The following is a 17,235-nucleotide window of genomic DNA, read 5'->3' as shown; positions in this document are numbered from 1 at the left end:
TTGTGAACAGGGGACGCGAATGAACAGCTGATTGTAATGTGACGCACGGGACACGAACAGCGATCGCCTGGATGAAAGCCTTGTGTTTGTTGGACCCATCCACTCACAGTCCCCGCACACTTTCTCTGAACTGTTGCAGTGGATGGGTTTACATTATAGTTAATGGAACGTCCGGTGTGTTTCATACTGGCGCAAAAGTGTGCTGTGTGCGACAGTACCGAACGTCAACGGCCGTGACAAAGCCTCGGTATTTGACGCCCTGGGAATGAGAACGGGCTGACGTATGGGTATCTGGAGTGTCTACCAACCCACAAACTGTGAAATAAGACAACCTAGTTAGTTTTTTGTGGGTTGTCTAGATCAGAGAACATGTGATTCAACCATTCAGATTTGGCTCCCCTTCCTATGTCACATTCAGGCTCAGACAGACGGTGAATACAGGTATATATCCAGACAGACAGGATGGGAAAAATAATGTGTTTTTTCAACATTAAAGCGTGTAAACATGTTCTAGTAGAAACCCAAAATACAAGTATGAACTTGGAAGTGAGCGTGATATGTCCCCTTTAACCTGTCCAATCAGATCAAAACCATCTACAAGGATTCTCTCTCTCACATTCACACAAATATATATATATATATACACGTACAGTGAACTTCCCATTCAGTGTGTATTGCAGCGAATGGTTGCCCAGCACCAGTTTGTGCCTCATGTTTTACAAGTCACAGAGGTAATTATCACTTTCTCTGAAAAATAAATACCCAGTGATGTTTGAAAAACCCAGAGGCTTTGTTAACAACACTTGCCGCTGTGCTGCTGAGGACATTTCTAACGTCACTTTTCTAACAGTCTGGATACAAATATAGTGTTTGCTGCAGGACAAAAAAAGATTTTTGACCTGTTTCCTAATCCAAACCAAGACAGTAGTCGAAAATAATGTCTTTGCTTAATTCATATAATGTGAACTAACATTTTAAAACTGTATTATCAATTATATTTGTTTATATTGCTATTTTATATTTATTTTGTATTTTATTATAAATAATGCATTGATATTTTTCATGCATTTTACAAAAAAAAAGGCAAGGACATATCATTTTCAGCTTTTTTTGTCTTGCAGCAGACGGAATAGTTTTTCATCCAGATGGTTTAACGCAGTGGTTCTCAGCATGGGGGTTGGGACCCTCAAGAGGGTCGCAAGATAATTTCCGGTGGTCGCCAGATGGTTGCGGAGAAAAAAATAAAATAACATATTAAAAATAAAATAATATTTTAGACTGGAGAATGGGTTTTACATTTCATCACCTGCACCAGTGATATAATTTGCCTCAGAATAGATTTTATTGAGTGTGTTTCTGAGAGTCGTGCGTGCACTTGAGTGTCTGACAGGGGATTTCCGGCAGGTCAGGGGGAGAGAAAGAGTCATGAAACGCATTCAAAACGGAGGTGGTGACCCACACCTGATTATTTTGGGAGGTTGTGACTTGAAAAGGTTGAGAACAACTGCTTCAACGATTCTGAAAACATCTTCAGAGCAGCAGTAAGTGTTGTTAAAGGACCTTCTTGGTTTTCCAAACATCCCTAGTATAGAAAAGATGCTCACCTCTGTGACTCTAATCCATGAGGCTCAAACTGAGGCTGACGGTTCCCGAGAGTAGCACAGGAGTGAGATCTTAGAAAACAACACTTCTTTATTGTTGTACAGTATGTAATCCTGGTAAAGTTTTTATGTAACAGCAGTCTTTAATAAAACATCTGAAACCCGACAGCCTCCAGTAGGGCGGACGGTTCGTTGACTCCCATCGGCCCTCCGCCCTCGACAGCTCAAAAGCAGGCACATTCCTCATGCAAAAAAAGCTGTGACATGCATTTAAACCCCACCCACCCCCATCCCCACACCCAGAGTAACCCGGATCAGAACTCCACAGACATCAGTGGGAGTTCTGCTGAGTGAATCTTTGTATTTCAGTGTCCAGGTCGTCCCCTCCCCTGCTCCCGTTACAGAAAATAGAAACCAGAAATCTGACTGTCTATATTACAGGTAACATGTGGCGCACAAAGCACCTCACCAAAGCAACAAAAAAACAAACATGTAGAGAAGTCCTGAGACCTCCATAGCGATGCAGCCTGGGTATTGTAGTTTCAGGGTTAGGCTGTTGTCTCGTACCAGCATACGAAGGGGTTGGAGATGATGAAACATGTGTGCGTGTTTAAGATGTGTGTGTGTGTGTGTGTGCTACATAAGATTTGGGAAGGTGATATGCAGTTTGATGGTAAAACCTTCCTCCCCGGCTTGTTTCTGTTACATCTCTCAGACACGCACTATATTTCCCTCATTCGTCAACAAAAATAAATAAATTCACAGCCTGAATAAATAATATTTCAGATAAGTGTTCTCTGGAGGTGACGCTGACGCTGATGGCTTTCTATGTCAATTTTGATCCAAACGCTGCCTGTAATTAACAGGTGAAGGGAACTCTGTCTTTATATGGAGAAGGCACGAATGGCTGGATGGCTAAAGCTCAGGAGTGATGTGGGAGTTTGCCGTACAATCTGATCGGCTGGTTGTAAACAGTCATGATGGTGATAAACAGTTATATGTGGGTGCTGTTTATGATACTTTTTCCATATGTTTTGCTTTTATGTCTTTGGCACACAACCCAACCAACCGCTACCACAGACGTTTAGGTCCAGATAGAAGCACGTCTGCTCCTCTACATGCTCATCTATTGACTCCACTGTGAACTTAAAAACTTCTTTTACAGGGAAAGAAAATGTGGACATTTTCTGTTAAAAGTTAAAGGGTAACTTTGGTATTTTTCAACCCTATTTTTCCATTTTTTTGTGTCTAACTGACTAATAGGGACAACAATTTCTGAAACTGGTCCAGTATTGAGGGAGAGCGCTTTAGACGGCAGCTGCTCACGGGCTGCAATGTAATCCTATTGGGGCAAGCTGCCATCGTCATTTACATCCATTAGAAGTGCTTGTTTTTGCCAAGACAGGCTCTGATTGTTATTATAAGTGTCTGACATTATGGAAAGAGTCTCGCTCAAGGAGAAGTCTCGTTCTTAAATCTGGTGAGGTGCCAGAAGAGTGCAGAAGAAGCATAGCTTAGTGTTATCATCTAAAAGATGTTCAAAGTCATGGCTGAATATTTAGATGATTTCCACAATGTGGATGGGGTCTTTGAATTCGATGGCCGCCCGTATTTATTTGAGCCAGAGTATAGACTGTATATGTATACAGTATATATAGATAGACGACGCGTCATTTGGAGCCAGTAGAATCTGCACAGTAGTGATCGGGGGGCTTTGAGGTTCCACCCACACATCCGCCCAAGCCAAAGAAAATGTATTTGACGTGTACTTTGACTTTTTAGTTTGGCCCATTTCCCATCCGCTAACATGGAGGGGACAGGACTAAAGCATCTTGATCGCCCCCTGGTGGCTGGCTGCAGTATAGTCCCACCAGCCAGCCCCCAGGGGGCGATCAAGATGCTTTGGCTTCACTTTTGGGGAGCTGTCATGTTGTCCATCTTTATATACAGTCTATGAGCCAGAGTATACGGATATTCAGATTTCACAGCAAGACTTCTCTTTGAGCGGGATTTGGACACAATAACAAACACAGAAAAGGTAAGAAAACGTTATATTTCTCTGTAGAGTCCTTTCCATAATGTTGTCAGACACTTCTGAGCCCGTCTGTGGCAAAAACAAGCGCTTATAGTGTACGTAAAGCTACATTGATGCTTGTTTTGCGGCTGCCGGTTACAGCGTTCTCCCTCAATACTGGACCAACTTCATAAATAGTTATCCCCATTAGTCGCTTAGACACAAGAACATATAAAATAGAGTCCAGGTTGAGTTAAAGTTATCCTTTAAAACCAATTCAAACTTCTTTTTATGTTTTTGTTTTTTTGTGTGAGCATGAATGATGGGCGTGTTTATGACTCTGAAGAGACGGCTGGATGTCAGCTGAGTGTTTTCCTCCCACCAGCCCAGAGGCAGATTTTAAATTTTTAAAAAACAATCCCACTGATGAAGCTCTCCAGGTGAGGTGACCTGACGTGACTGAGACTGAATGAAGAGTTTACATTCCCAGTCCCGGCTCGGACTATCTGGCTCGGGTTAAAGACTGAGATATGTGTGTGTGTGTGTGTGTGTGTTTGTGCCTGCCCTTTGAAGAGGAGGAGACATCCATACTGGGGTTTTAAAAAGCAACGTTGTATAATTGGTTAGCTGGAAAGAGCTAAATCAGGCTCCAGAGATCAATGGAACGATACAAAGAAGAGCTCTGGTCCTCTGTGTGTCCCAGTAGCCGCGGGGGGTCGACTGATGCTACTGAAGTCTTGATACTGTAAGACATTTTGTGCTGTTGTAGTTCTGTGGTTGATCAGTGTAGAAAAGAACTCCTTCACACTGATGATGCTGACAGCTGGCGTTGTATCTCGGCCTCCCAGGTGTGTTTACCTGTCAAATCACTTCCTGTGTGAACTGGACCAGCTGTCTGGTTCCCATTACATCATCCAGACGTCACTTTCCCCCGATCTGATCTCTGTTGTTCCCCATCTCCTTTCGTTCTCTGCTACTCTTTTAATGCTGGCTCCTACTCATCGATGAAGCTGATGTGCTCTGGTGAGGACTTCCCGTCCTCCACCTGCCGTCCCCACTCCTGCATCTCTAGCTCCTGGGGGTGGGTGACGGGTCGGGCCTCGACGTGGTGCAGCTGCGAGTTACACCACGGTGGAGCATCTCTTAGTCGTCTCCGTGCACTGACAAAGTCCAGAGACAAGGGTAAGGAGACGGTGGAGGGATGGAGGGAGACGGCGGGGGACACGGCGGGGGACACGAGAGGGACGGAAGGAGAAGGCCTCAGCCGGGGGTCTCCGGGGGAGGATGTGAGCGATGGGGGAGCGGAGCAGTGGGAGGACGGAGGAGGAGGAGGGGTGTCCTGGGAGGGAGGCGGGGGGAGCAGGCCTCTGCTGGAACAGCCGCCAGGTTGGGACGGGTGGGGGCCTTGGCAGGGGGAGAGGGACGGCGAGGAGCAGAGAGACATGGAGAAGGAGAGCGAGGGTGAAGGGGTGTGAGAGGCCAGAGGAGGCTGGTCCTGCAGCGAGGGCAAATATATCCCGTTACTGGAGGAAGCGTGGTGGCTTCGGAGGACGGGAGATCCCTCGGGAAGTCCTTCCTCCGGGGAGGGAAGGTTGGTCCCTGGGGGTTTGGACGGGAGCGGCGGTGATGCTGGAGATGAATTAGGCCTTTGTGGTGAATGAGGAGTTGGGAGAAGGCATCCTGGCAAATCTGCACCCTCTATGTCTCCACTGTCCAACAGGGAATGAGTGTCAGGTCTCTGGAGGGAACACGGCGTGGCGGAGGGCGGCGGCACCGGACAGGTGCTCGTTGACTGCTGGCTGGCGCTGCTAGGAGGCGGGGTGAAATTTGGCATCATCAGGATTGGCGGCGGCACTGTTAGGAGGATGGGCCTAAGCAGGCGTGTCATTTCCTGCAGCTCCTGACTGAGCATGGAGACTTGTTTAGAGAGACTGGTCATCTGTTTGGTGAAGACAAACACAGCGTAAACAAATGAGGGTCAATCCATGCAAATGCTGTAACAAGTTTTTTGATGCTCAGGAGGATAATATCAAAATATCTGACAAAGTTAATCCTTATTTGTGTAAAACATAATCTGATACACATTCCGCAAGCATAATATTCACAGTCACATCATTTATTTTGATTATAGAGTGCATGCTCTGTGATCAGATAAAATATTAATATGAGAACACTGAAAGAGCTCCGCTAAAGCAGCATGATCCCTCTAAATCTGACATTTTAATAATAGAATTTAATTTAATTTCCATCTGGAACAAAACCTACACAGTGATGATAGGCTGTCCTGCTGATTCTGAATACATAAATCCCGAGAAGGCGTATTGGAGCTTTGCACAAGGATGCAAACTTCAGTGCGAAATGTTTAGTGAGTCAGACTTATCACCACTAAGTCATTTAAGACATTTAAATTGATCATGTTATGTTATATGTTATAGTCTATCTACAGGTGAGAAACCATCACATCTTACCAGTGGTGGAAGTAATGGTACAACAACATTCAATAACCCCACTTCCAGTAAGTAAAATTACACAAGTATTATCACAAAAATATACTTAAAGTATCAAAAGTAAAAGTAATTTTTCTGCAGAATGAAAAGTGTTCAATAAATGGCCACATGATGGTGCTATATACACCAAAAAAAACAGCCCTTTGCATAACTCAGTGGTTCCCAACCTTTGACCCCTTTTCTATCACTGAGTAAACTGACTAAGTCACATACTTTATGGATATATCATATTATATTTAATGCACAACAAAGACAGTACAGAAAAACTGATTAACCCAAATAGTGAACGCAATAACTGCAGGAAGTTTGTGTAAAACAAGCGATTCGGATGCAATTTTGAGCAGATTATTTCCAGTTTTCATCTTATTTTATATCTGTCTGCCCCCTTTGACATGATCAGTGTTTGTACACACATATGCACTTATGTTATATTATGGATTCCTTGTTCGTGTTTGGTTTCTTTTGGCTGTATGTTTGATCATTTAGGAAGGAAGGAAGGAAGGAAATCTTATGTCTTATAAGCCCATAGGCCAATGGGTTGGGCTTCATCTGACACATGACACTAAAATAAAGGAATGTTTAAACAAGCATCATCATCATCATCATCATGTAGTACTCACCTCCTCAGTCAGTTTAGACACACTCTGCTTGATCTCAGAGTGCTCCCGGAACCCTACACACAACACAACACAACACAAATACAAACATTAATCTTCCAGAAAAAAAAAATTTCTTTTCTGAGAGAGAGGCCAAATGCTGCTCTGTGTGTGTGTGTGTGTGTGTGTGTGTGTGTGTGTGTGTGTTACCTGCGAAAGGGGAGGGCGGTCCTGTCGGCGACATGCTGGGACTGAACTCAAACTTCTGTGATGAGGTGGAGTTGCTCTCTGTTTCAATGCCGTCCACGAATCTATGCAGAAAAAAAGGGATTAAAAGTAAGAGAAGGCTCAGAGGAGAGGAGTGTATATCAGCTGACGGAGCACTAATTAATTACAGTTTGTATGTATGTGTATTATGTATGTGTGTGTGTGTTGGTTGCTTCATTCACACATTAAAAACCTCCTCTATCAGCAGGTTTTGTTCACACTCCGCTGCTCAGCAGACAGGGTGTCATTAAACTCTGTGCACACATGGACACGTTTTACATGTACACACATCGTGCTACAGTGTAAAAACCCTCCAACTGCAGCCATGTGATCCAGCAGTACCCTACTGGTTACCATGGCAACCAGACACATGCTGCAGCATCACCTGCTGCTACTTCTTGTGTGTGTGTTTCATCACCTGGGGCTGAGTTCAGGCGGCGCGCTGCTGAAGCTGACCACCGGTATCTGCAGGGTGGCGGGGCGGCAGTGCTCGGAGGGGGCTCTGAAGGGCCTGGGCGGCAGGAGAGGGGAGCGCAGCGGCGAGTTGAGCCCCCTGCTGAGACGCAGCGGGGAGCGAGGAGCTCGGCACACCGAGTTCTGCTCCTCGTCGCCCTCCTCGTCCTCGCGGATCGACGGCAGCTTCTTCACCAAGCCGCCGTTGCTTTCCCAGTCCACCTGAGAGAGAAGAATAAGAGTTTGAATATAGACACACTGAAACCACCTGCTGTTTTTGACGGAAACAGAGAGGTTAGCACAGTTGCATAAGGCTGTAACTAATTATTATTTTCATTGCTGATTAATCTGTTGATTATTTTCTTGAATAATCGATTAGTTGTTTGGTTATAAAATGTCAGAAAAAGGTAAAAAAATGTCGATCAGTGTTTCCCAAAACCCAAGAGGACATCCTCAAATGATTTGTTTCGTCCACAATTCAAAGATTTTCAGTTTACTGTCATAGAGGAGTAAAGAAACCAGAAAATATTCACATTTAAGAAGCTGGAATCAGAGAATTTTGACTGTTTCTTATAAAATGACTCAAACCGATTATCAAAATAGCTGGGGATTAATTTGATAGTTGACAACTGTGATAGAAATTGTGTTATTAAAGGTTTACATGCATGTAATCTGAATGAAATGTCATCTTATTCTTTTTTGCAATCTTTAAGAAACAGATGTTGTAAACATCTATATCAGTGCAGAGCATGGGAAATGATTCAGTGTTATCAGTTCACCTTTATGTTAGTTTCCCTTTTGTTTAGCTCCCCTTCGGTGGAGGATGTTGACACCTGGCACACAGAGGTGTTTGATGATTGTCTGTATGTCTTTATAAGGCGGAATGTAACTCATTGCAGGGCGCCATGTGTGCACACATTAAAGATCTTTATGTTTGATAGACACATATTGTGCATTCTGTTGTCTCTCTCTCTCTCTCATCACTAGACAGCAACGGATTTTAAGTTGCCATGACACAACTTAGCGATTAAACGTTGCATCACAGTGTTGGTACATAGAGCGTAGTGACATGGTTGTACCAGCGAGTGGCAGACAAACACAACAGTTTCTACCATTGAATGTTTGATGTACTGTACGCACACCACTTCAGTTCAACACACTCCCTCTTTAACAGAGAGCATTTATAAGGAGACACATCTCTTTACGTACACAACATACACAACAATAGGATAGACCTTGATCAATCATCAGATTACTTTTATGAAGATTTTCGAGCACCTTTTTCTTTCAAAGTTGGAACATTTTAGTTGTTTAGTAGTTAGTAGATTTACTCAAGTGTAGACAGATGTGATTCCTGCGTGTCTGAGTGGGTATTTGTTTCAGTGGTTTCAAATCAATCTAATTTTTTGGGACTTTTTTTTTCCCTTTGTGTCATTATTATTATTATTACTGCTAGTTTTTTACAAGATAGATATAAGTCCTGGTGTACTATCCAAGATCTTGGTGAAAATGAAATATTGATTAGATGTAAGAAGGTTTTATTTCTTTTTCAAACTTTTTTTTTAATTCACCTTTTTTTTTTAATTCGTTTTATCTTTTAGTATGATTTTATGATTTATTTTCTGGTGCTGCAATCTGTTTTGCTTTTGTGTCTATTACAACATACTGGGAATGAAATGTTGCTCATAAATAAATGAGAGAAAAGTGGGCACACATGCTGACGTTACAAATAAACTACTCAAAAAGGACTTCAGGAGTCTGAGCCAAACTTTTCCCGTCTCCCTCGAGGGATTGTGTCAGACGAGGAAAAATGTCAGAGAGAAATCAGAAAGAGAAAAAATATGGAGGAGCGAATAGAAACAAGTTAAATTCCAATTATTTCTTATTTTTGTTTTGAGTGAATATTGTTTTTGACTCCGTCTTTGCCAGACTGCAAAAAGAAGTCTGTCATGCTACATTTAATACAGACTGCTGCGTCTGACTTTTCCTCATCATCTTCCTCCGAGCACACACGCACACACACACACACTCACGCACACACACACCCTCCCCCGGCAGTTCCACTCGTCCCATCAGCGATGTCCCTCCCTGCTTATGAATTGAATAATTCAGGCAGTCTTCAGTGTTGATGCCGGGTCGCTGAAACTTCCAGAAATGACTCGCTAAACAGAACAGGACTCTCAGTGACTCTCAGTCTGAGATTGAACCAGAAGAAGTCAAAAGTTCTGCACTAAAATAGACAACAGCACAAGATCCAGAGAAAACAAGAGCAGGAAATAACTTTTTAATTCATCATGTAACGTGTAGTTGGATGCTTGGTGTGTATGAGTGAGTTAGTGTGACTTAAAGTTAATGAACATCCTATTTATTTTTATTTATTTATATTTATTCATTATTAATATTATTTATTTATTTTTATTTAAAACTTAAATATATTAAAAAAATATATATTTTATGTTTTATTTAGTAATGTTTATTCACTTATTCAATTATTTTTTATTTTATTATTATTATTAAAATGATAATACATTTAAATGTATAATATATATTTCTTATTTTATAATGTTTATTTATTTATAATGTTTATGATTACTATAACAATTATATTAAATTTAAATATATAATATTTTTGTATGCATTATATATACATATTATTGCATTTGTTTTGGTTTAGGTTATTGAGGTACTTTTTAAATAATAAAAAGAATGATTAATAAAAAAGGTTAATGAACATCCTAAACTTCTTAAACTGCTTGTAGCAGTTCATGCAACTGTTCAGGTGTGTTTTTATTATAAATTTGTAATAGAATTATCTCTTTAATGGTCTTTCACACTACCAGGATTGTAATATGGAATAAGGAATATACTGTATATGTGCAATATGTGTGTAAGAGGTCATTAAATCCTCCACATTCCCAGACGAAACCTTGAATCCTCAACGGTATCTTATAACATACAACAATAAAAGAGTGAGGAAGAGTCTATCTGCACTTAGCCTACACATCAAACTAATTCATTACATCTACTTTATGAACAGCAGCTTTAAAGATTACAGTATAAATTGCCGTTCTCCTTCACCGACTTCAAAATAATAACATCACTCGTGCCCTGGAATGACTGGTGCAGTGAGTAATGAATATATTTCATATCTCATCATGCAGACAAGCCAACGCCCCTCCACTTTCCTTTTCCCCCTGCTCTCTCTCTCCTTTTAATCAAGTCTCTGTACTCCCTGCCTGCTCAGCATCCTCTCTCTCCTCCTCCTCCTCCTCCTCCTCCTCCCCCACTGCCCTCCTCTCAGTCGACCCCCCTCCTGTGCCACCGTAATGTATTTATAGCTCTCTTGTTCTAATCTTAGCTCCCAGCACGGGAGGAAACCAAGGAGCGCTCTGCGGTGCGGGGGCGTGATAAGTGTGCACTTGCCTCGTGTCGGCGTGCGCCTGTCTGTGTGTGAGAGTGCGTGGGCATGCTGAAGTTTCGCATCATGTATGTGTGAACGAGTCATGCAGAAGTCTGAGAGCATGTGAGTGGATGTATGTAAACTGTGAGTGTGTGTGTGCTTGTAAGGACCAGAATGAACAAAGAGCTTTTTTCTTGGTGTGTTTGTACAGTATGTGCAGGTAGTGTTGTTTCCCCCTGTCATGCTTCTGGTGCAGAAATTAAACAGCACAAGAACATGGGGTACCAAACATGCTGTAACACCCCCCTCTTTCTGTTTCAGTTCACCCAGTCGACTGGTTGTTCTTGCATTGTTTCGCCCAAAGCTCCGGAGGTCATGACAGTCAATCTGCAGCCTGTGAATCAGCAGGGACGCGGAGAACACACCCATCACTTAGAGGATGGATCTTTTGCATCTTTTTTTCTGACAAAACCTCTGCTTAACAAACCCTTTCCACATTTGGTACCCCAATTTTTCAATTCCCCCTTCCTCTTTATCATCCTTTCTTGTGTTTTTTGTTGCATCCTCATTCATCCTCTGGGAGCGGAGGTGCTGTAATATCTGCAGGCTGTTTTTTCCCCCTATTTTCTAGCAGTCTTTTCTTACATACATATGCATAAACATGCTCTCCTGGGCTGCTGGTACCAGAAGGGTTCTGCATACATAACCAGGCCGGACATCTGCAGCCCCTGACCAAAGATATGGGCAGCAGCTTGTGCATCTGGAAACGACACACACTGATATGTGTGCACACACATTTGCACTCCGCTCACACTCTGCAGTTAGTGTGCCGTGCCGGGGAAAATCACACAGGACTGCAGTGGAAAAGGAGGAATTGAGAAAGAGCAGAAGAGAAAATGAGCCCATCCCGTTCGCCTCTCCTCCTCCCCTTCATCTCTCCTCCCCCTCCTCATCCTCCCCCCATCTCTCTCTTCTCCTCGGCTGGCTGAGCTATTTATATCGAGCAGGATCCAATCTTAGCAGCAGCTGCGGGGGAGTCAGCCAGTCAGGGACAGCCCGTGCTTCCCCCCTGCACTATTTTTAGCAACAGGACAGCTTCAAACAGCAACACTGAGCTATTCTCGTCCCCGTGTTTTGCTCCCTCTGCTGCCGCTGCACCAGCCAGAGGCGCAGGCTGCGTGTTTGTGTGTTTGATGGCAGTAGTTAAGAGAAAGTACTTCAGGGCTCGGCTTGTCAAAATTGGGATGCGTGCACAGATGTGTGCGTGTGCTTTAAAGTACAGTGGTGGAGAGATCATGCACAGCTTTTATCCATGAAACCCCTCTCAAGGTGTCTCTCAGGCCATTAGCACCAAATAAAATGTAATTTTCGGTTCGTACTTTGGAGGCTGAACATGGAGAGGTGTGACTGATCTGGTGGGTTTTATCCATCACTAAAAAATATTTACTCAGCTTCTTGTTTTTACAAAATCCTTATCACTTTTATAGCAAGATATCTTTCATGTTATTATGACATATCCTCGTTATTACCAGGCGACAACCTCCGATTCTGAAGGGTAAGGCCGATGCTGAAGTGCCTTCAACTTGCATTCTTTCTAACAGCCAGCAGGGGGTGACTTTCTGATTCCCACTTTCTGACACAAAGTCCAACAACCCCTTAATCCACTGGCAAACCCATGGCCACAAAGGGGCCATCTAATCTGTTCAATTAAATTAAAAATACTTAATTTGTCCCTTAAGGAGGAATTCAAAGACAGAGGGTTTGCAAAAACACAAAAAAACAATCCCAACAATCCAATCCCAACTCTTAAATCTGTGATATTACTCACATCAGCCCCGTGGCCCTCTCGCAGGTTGTACGTGAGGTCGTGCTGGATCTCGCTGATGAACTTCTGGGCGTACTCGGGGTAGAGCCGGAGGACCTCGCGGAGGCCCTTCAGGCTGATGTACTGCAGGTCGCAGTAGGTCAGGGCCTTGACGTTGGCGTTGGTCTTAATCACCTGCTCCTTCGTCAGGTAGTCCGAGCCAATCAGATCTCCTTTACCTGCAAAACACAAACAGACACGTTTATGTCTTTGAAGCAGTAAATCAGAGAGAGCGTATTTTCACTAGCTGTCTCCACCTGAAGGAATCAGAGCGTTAAATCAAACACACCAACTGTCTGAGCTGCAGATCATCAAAAACAGAAGATCAAGGGAATGGACGTGCAAAGACGCTTAAACAAAGACGGGTGGGAGAATCTGTTGGGTTATATGTTTAATGTACTTAATAATTTATTTCTTATAAAGATATACCACCTGCACAAAGAAGCAACGCATATAGAGTCAGTATTAGTTAGCTCACAGTATCTGTATTACTGCAGTAACAAGAGTCCCTGGGTAGAAATAAAGGACTTAAAGTATCCCACTGAATACTAGCCTTGTTGTGTATCTCCTGTTAGCTTGGTCCCAGACCTCTGAACAAACAAAGAGAACAAAGAAACACTCCTAAGTTGCTTTATAGGAAATGTATATCCACTTCTTTTTTCCTCTTGTAATTGGTCTCCTGTGAGTCCTCCAACTTAACGGATGGGCTATACTAGATTGCTGGAATACTCCTTTAATATGCGTATAACTGGACATTAGAGAGATGTTTTTTTTCTGGCTCTCCTTCAGCCGCTCTGCAAATCCATCGACACATCTGTACAGATGATAATTTCCATCTACTATTTTGTTTCAGGTAATTTGAGTGTATTATTTTGAGAACCCAGATGAGGAAGAGTGTTTTGTCATTAAATGTAAAGCAGAGAAACTGGTGTCAGTTTCACACAACAACTAAACGACTGGGAGAAACAAATCAGGGTGTTACTGAAGACACCAATAGTGCTGCTCAGGTTATTAATCAACCTCTTTATTCTTCATCAGTATGTAACAACACGTTCTCATCCCAACTCGTCACATACTGACGTTCGTCACTTTTCGGTCGCAGTAAACATGTGCTTACTGTTGTGAATTAAGCAAAAATACTTATTTAGGATTAGGCAACAAAACCGCCTAGTTAGGTTTAGGAAAAAACAACATGGGCTTAAAATTACTACGTTTGTACAGTGAAAATGTGACTTGATGTTGTGAGCACGGGACACAAATGACCAGCTGATTGTAACGTGAAAGTGAAACTTAACACACGGGATACCAACAGCAATCTCCTGGATGAAAGCCCTGTGTTTGTTGGACCCGTCTACCTCCCCTCCCACCTGCCCTGTGTGTCTCTTTCGTTCTTTAAACTACGTCACCACAGCACTTTCTCTGAGCGTTTACAGTTGCCACGTCGTACTAGCCTGTCGAGAAGGAGGCTAAATAATGCTTGAGCAAAATTTTGGTGGGGAAAAACTGTCATGGCCATTTTCATGTGACCTCTGATCTAAAGATATGTGAATGAAAATGGGTTCTATGGGTACCCACGAGTCTCCCCTTTACAGACATGCCCACTTTATGATAATCACATGCAGTTTGGGGCAAGTCATAGTCAAGTCAGCACACTGACACACTGACAGCTGTTGTTGCCTGTTGGGCTTGCAGTTTGTTTTGTGTTGTTAATTGATTTCCCATAATAACTATATATACATACATTTGCATGAAGCAAGCATATTTGCTCCACTGTGCGATCAATCTGCGATTGGGTTTATTTGAATCGATTGACAGCCCTAAAAATAATGTATTCCATTCATTTATGAGGCTTTTGACAGACAGAGCCTGCTGCAGTATTAGGGGGAAAAAAGGGAAAAAGTGGAACAAAGACTGCGTTGGGGCGGCACAGCCACACAGCTGAGAACAGAAGCTCGAGGACAAGAAAGAGGGGGCTGGAGAAAAACACTCAGGAACAGAGGCAAGATGGAGGGAGGCAGGGCCGGGTGGGGCAGAGGCAAGCTGGGACCTAAAATGGGTGATGGGAGTGTGGAGGAGGACTGCAAAGAGGGAGGGTGAGAAAATGACGGAAACAAGGGAAAGACAGGTGAGATTGAAGAGGGACACAGTGAGGGGGTGGCTGCAGACTGGCATGGGCTGACTGAGGAGAAATGGATGAGCGGGGTGAGAAAGCGAGGGGGAAGGTGAGAGGTGGGGGCGAGCGACAGATGCCGCCGAACACGGCCCTTTATCGAACCTCCGAACCTCTAACCACCTCCACATCCTGAGGTCCAACAGTCGTCTGCACCCTCATTTCTTAACCCCCCACCCCTCCATCCGTGCTTTCTACTTAATCTGGCACGTTGGTCTCGTCACATGCTCTGTCTGTTTCTCTTATCTTTTTCACATCACTCACACTTCTGCGCCTCCACTTGTTTATCATTCCCACACCACAGTTCAGCTCCAATTGTCTTTTGTCACACGGATGATGGGTGGCGGCGGAGCCGAGAGCGACAGCGAGCGTCAGGGAGCTCATCATCACAGCAGAATGTTAAACCGAGCGGGAGGTGAACACTTGAAAGTGACATTTAAGAGCGTGTATTTGTCTGGTCCTCAAAGTGTCTGAGTATACGTGAAAGAGACGAGGGCAGCTTGTGAAAGAAGCTTGTTTTATCAATGTCAACGTCCTTGGCTTGCTTTTGAATGTGAAGTTTCTTTTGAAAAATGACATGTTGGGAAGCACAGCGGCTGTATTAAAGGCCTAATGGGGGCACCATTATGGAGTCTACCTTTACAGACCTCATCCAGCGATGCAAACTAATTAGGACAGCTCGGCCTAGCAGGGGGTGTAATGAAATATGAGGTCATTTTTACTTGTGTCACACACCATTAATTTAATGCTACGTAATACATCCCTCCATACCTTACACTGATTTAGTGTGATGGTCGAAGTAAAGGTCAGTTTAAGATCAAAATTTACGGGCTGATGTCAGCGTTTTAACGACATTTGCAGAAAATTAGTCTTGCTGCTCATTTGCCCAACAGGTGCCTGCATCATGCATGGAAGAAAATGTTTTATATAGCTGTTACAAATGATATTTTGAGGTCGCTACCATGGTGTTGTCTGTGTTTACATCTTTCAGTTCATCAAAGTTAACTGTAACATTTTGGTCGCCTAAAAATGTCTTATTCAGCGTTCGGATGCTCCAGCCTCTCATGTCCCTTCTGGTTGCAAAAAAACAAGATGGTGACAGCCAAAAACCAAAGCTATGTCTCAATTTGCATACTTCCGTACTTACACTTGCTATCTTGAGTGCATAAGTGCGTTTACACTGAGAGGGTATGGCAAAATGCAGTGCAGTGCAAGTACTCGGATGTTGTACTCAAAATGGTCAAAATGTTGAGTGTGGAACGCTGGACACTTCTCACCCTCAACGGTCGCCATCTTTGTACGATGGCTGAAGGGGAGGGACCACCAACCGATTTCAATCTTGTGAAAACTTGAGATTGAAACAACGAACACCGAACTATACAAATTTAATTTCTTTTCCACTACGTATCACTATATTGTAGTCGGATAGAAGCCATTATTGGGTTATTTATTCGTCTGAATTGAATTACTGCCGATACAGTGTGATGTCCGTGGCTGACTATCACCAGCTGATCTACCAAGCTTTCCGTGAGTGCACAACAGCTCTGTGCGATTTCAGACAACACTACCCTGTCGAAATTCACACACTACACAATAACATAGTGTGAACAGTGTACTGTGAGCGCTGTGAATTGAAACACAGCTCAAGATGGCCAAAAACCAAGATTGCGACGGCCAAAATGCCAAACTCAAGGTTTCAAAACGGTAGTCCACAAACCAATGGGTGACGTCATGGTGACTACGTCCACTTCTTATATACAGTAAATGACTGCAGCCTACGAAATGTAAAAAAAAAAAATATTGTGGATAGCAGAAGTTGCACCTGTGTGATGTTTTCCATTTTTTTTTTGGTGGAAATAATCAATTTCAGTCATTTAATTGTGACATTGTTGTTCCCATGTTACTATCTCTGCGGAGGAGGAGAGGTACAGCTCCACTAACTCCAAATGATTTGGCTGGTAACTGCCTGGTGCATGTGTGTGTGTGTGTGTGTGTGTGTGTGTGTGTTCATCTTTCAGAATTTGTTAACATCACATGATGTGCAAAATGTCTTCGGCCGTGACTCTAATTGACTAAATGCGTCGTTGCACTTTAACACTCAGATCTGTTTGGTCAGACTGGCCATCAGCTGGAAATAAACCTCTTTAAACATGAGCATGGGCCCAGTATAATTCCTGGAAGAACGCTGTAGATGCAGGTTCTTAGTAAAGGTCACGATGGGCTGCACCATGTGAAGAGCTCCCCGGGTTCTGCAAGGCTCTGCTCGATCCACACTTCAGCATTAATAATCAAGGTGCTTTAATAATGTAAAATCTGTTCATTATTAATACCAGCGCAGCACCGCAGTCCGTCTATTGATGAGT

General features: G+C 43.2%; 1 protein-coding gene across 1 annotated transcript in view; it reads right to left on the bottom strand.

Annotated features, from left to right (window-relative positions):
• Window positions 1-17,235, bottom strand: part of kcnh3 (potassium voltage-gated channel, subfamily H (eag-related), member 3) — a 161,731-nt gene that overhangs the window by 780 nt on the left and 143,716 nt on the right. The window contains exons 11-15 of the mRNA XM_037789538.1: window positions 12,667-12,881; window positions 7,404-7,660; window positions 6,929-7,029; window positions 6,743-6,795; window positions 5,334-5,554 (exon numbers count right to left, since the gene is read on the bottom strand). Coding sequence (XP_037645466.1) covers window positions 5,334-5,554; window positions 6,743-6,795; window positions 6,929-7,029; window positions 7,404-7,660; window positions 12,667-12,881 — 847 coding nt within the window. The remainder of the gene's footprint in view (window positions 1-5,333; window positions 5,555-6,742; window positions 6,796-6,928; window positions 7,030-7,403; window positions 7,661-12,666; window positions 12,882-17,235) is intronic.

The sequence above is a fragment of the Sebastes umbrosus genome, chromosome 13, assembly GCF_015220745.1.
Source record: "Sebastes umbrosus isolate fSebUmb1 chromosome 13, fSebUmb1.pri, whole genome shotgun sequence".
NCBI lineage: Eukaryota > Metazoa > Chordata > Actinopteri > Perciformes > Sebastidae > Sebastes > Sebastes umbrosus.
Note: the sequence above shows the minus strand (reverse complement) of the source record. Positions and strands in the feature narration are given on the sequence as shown.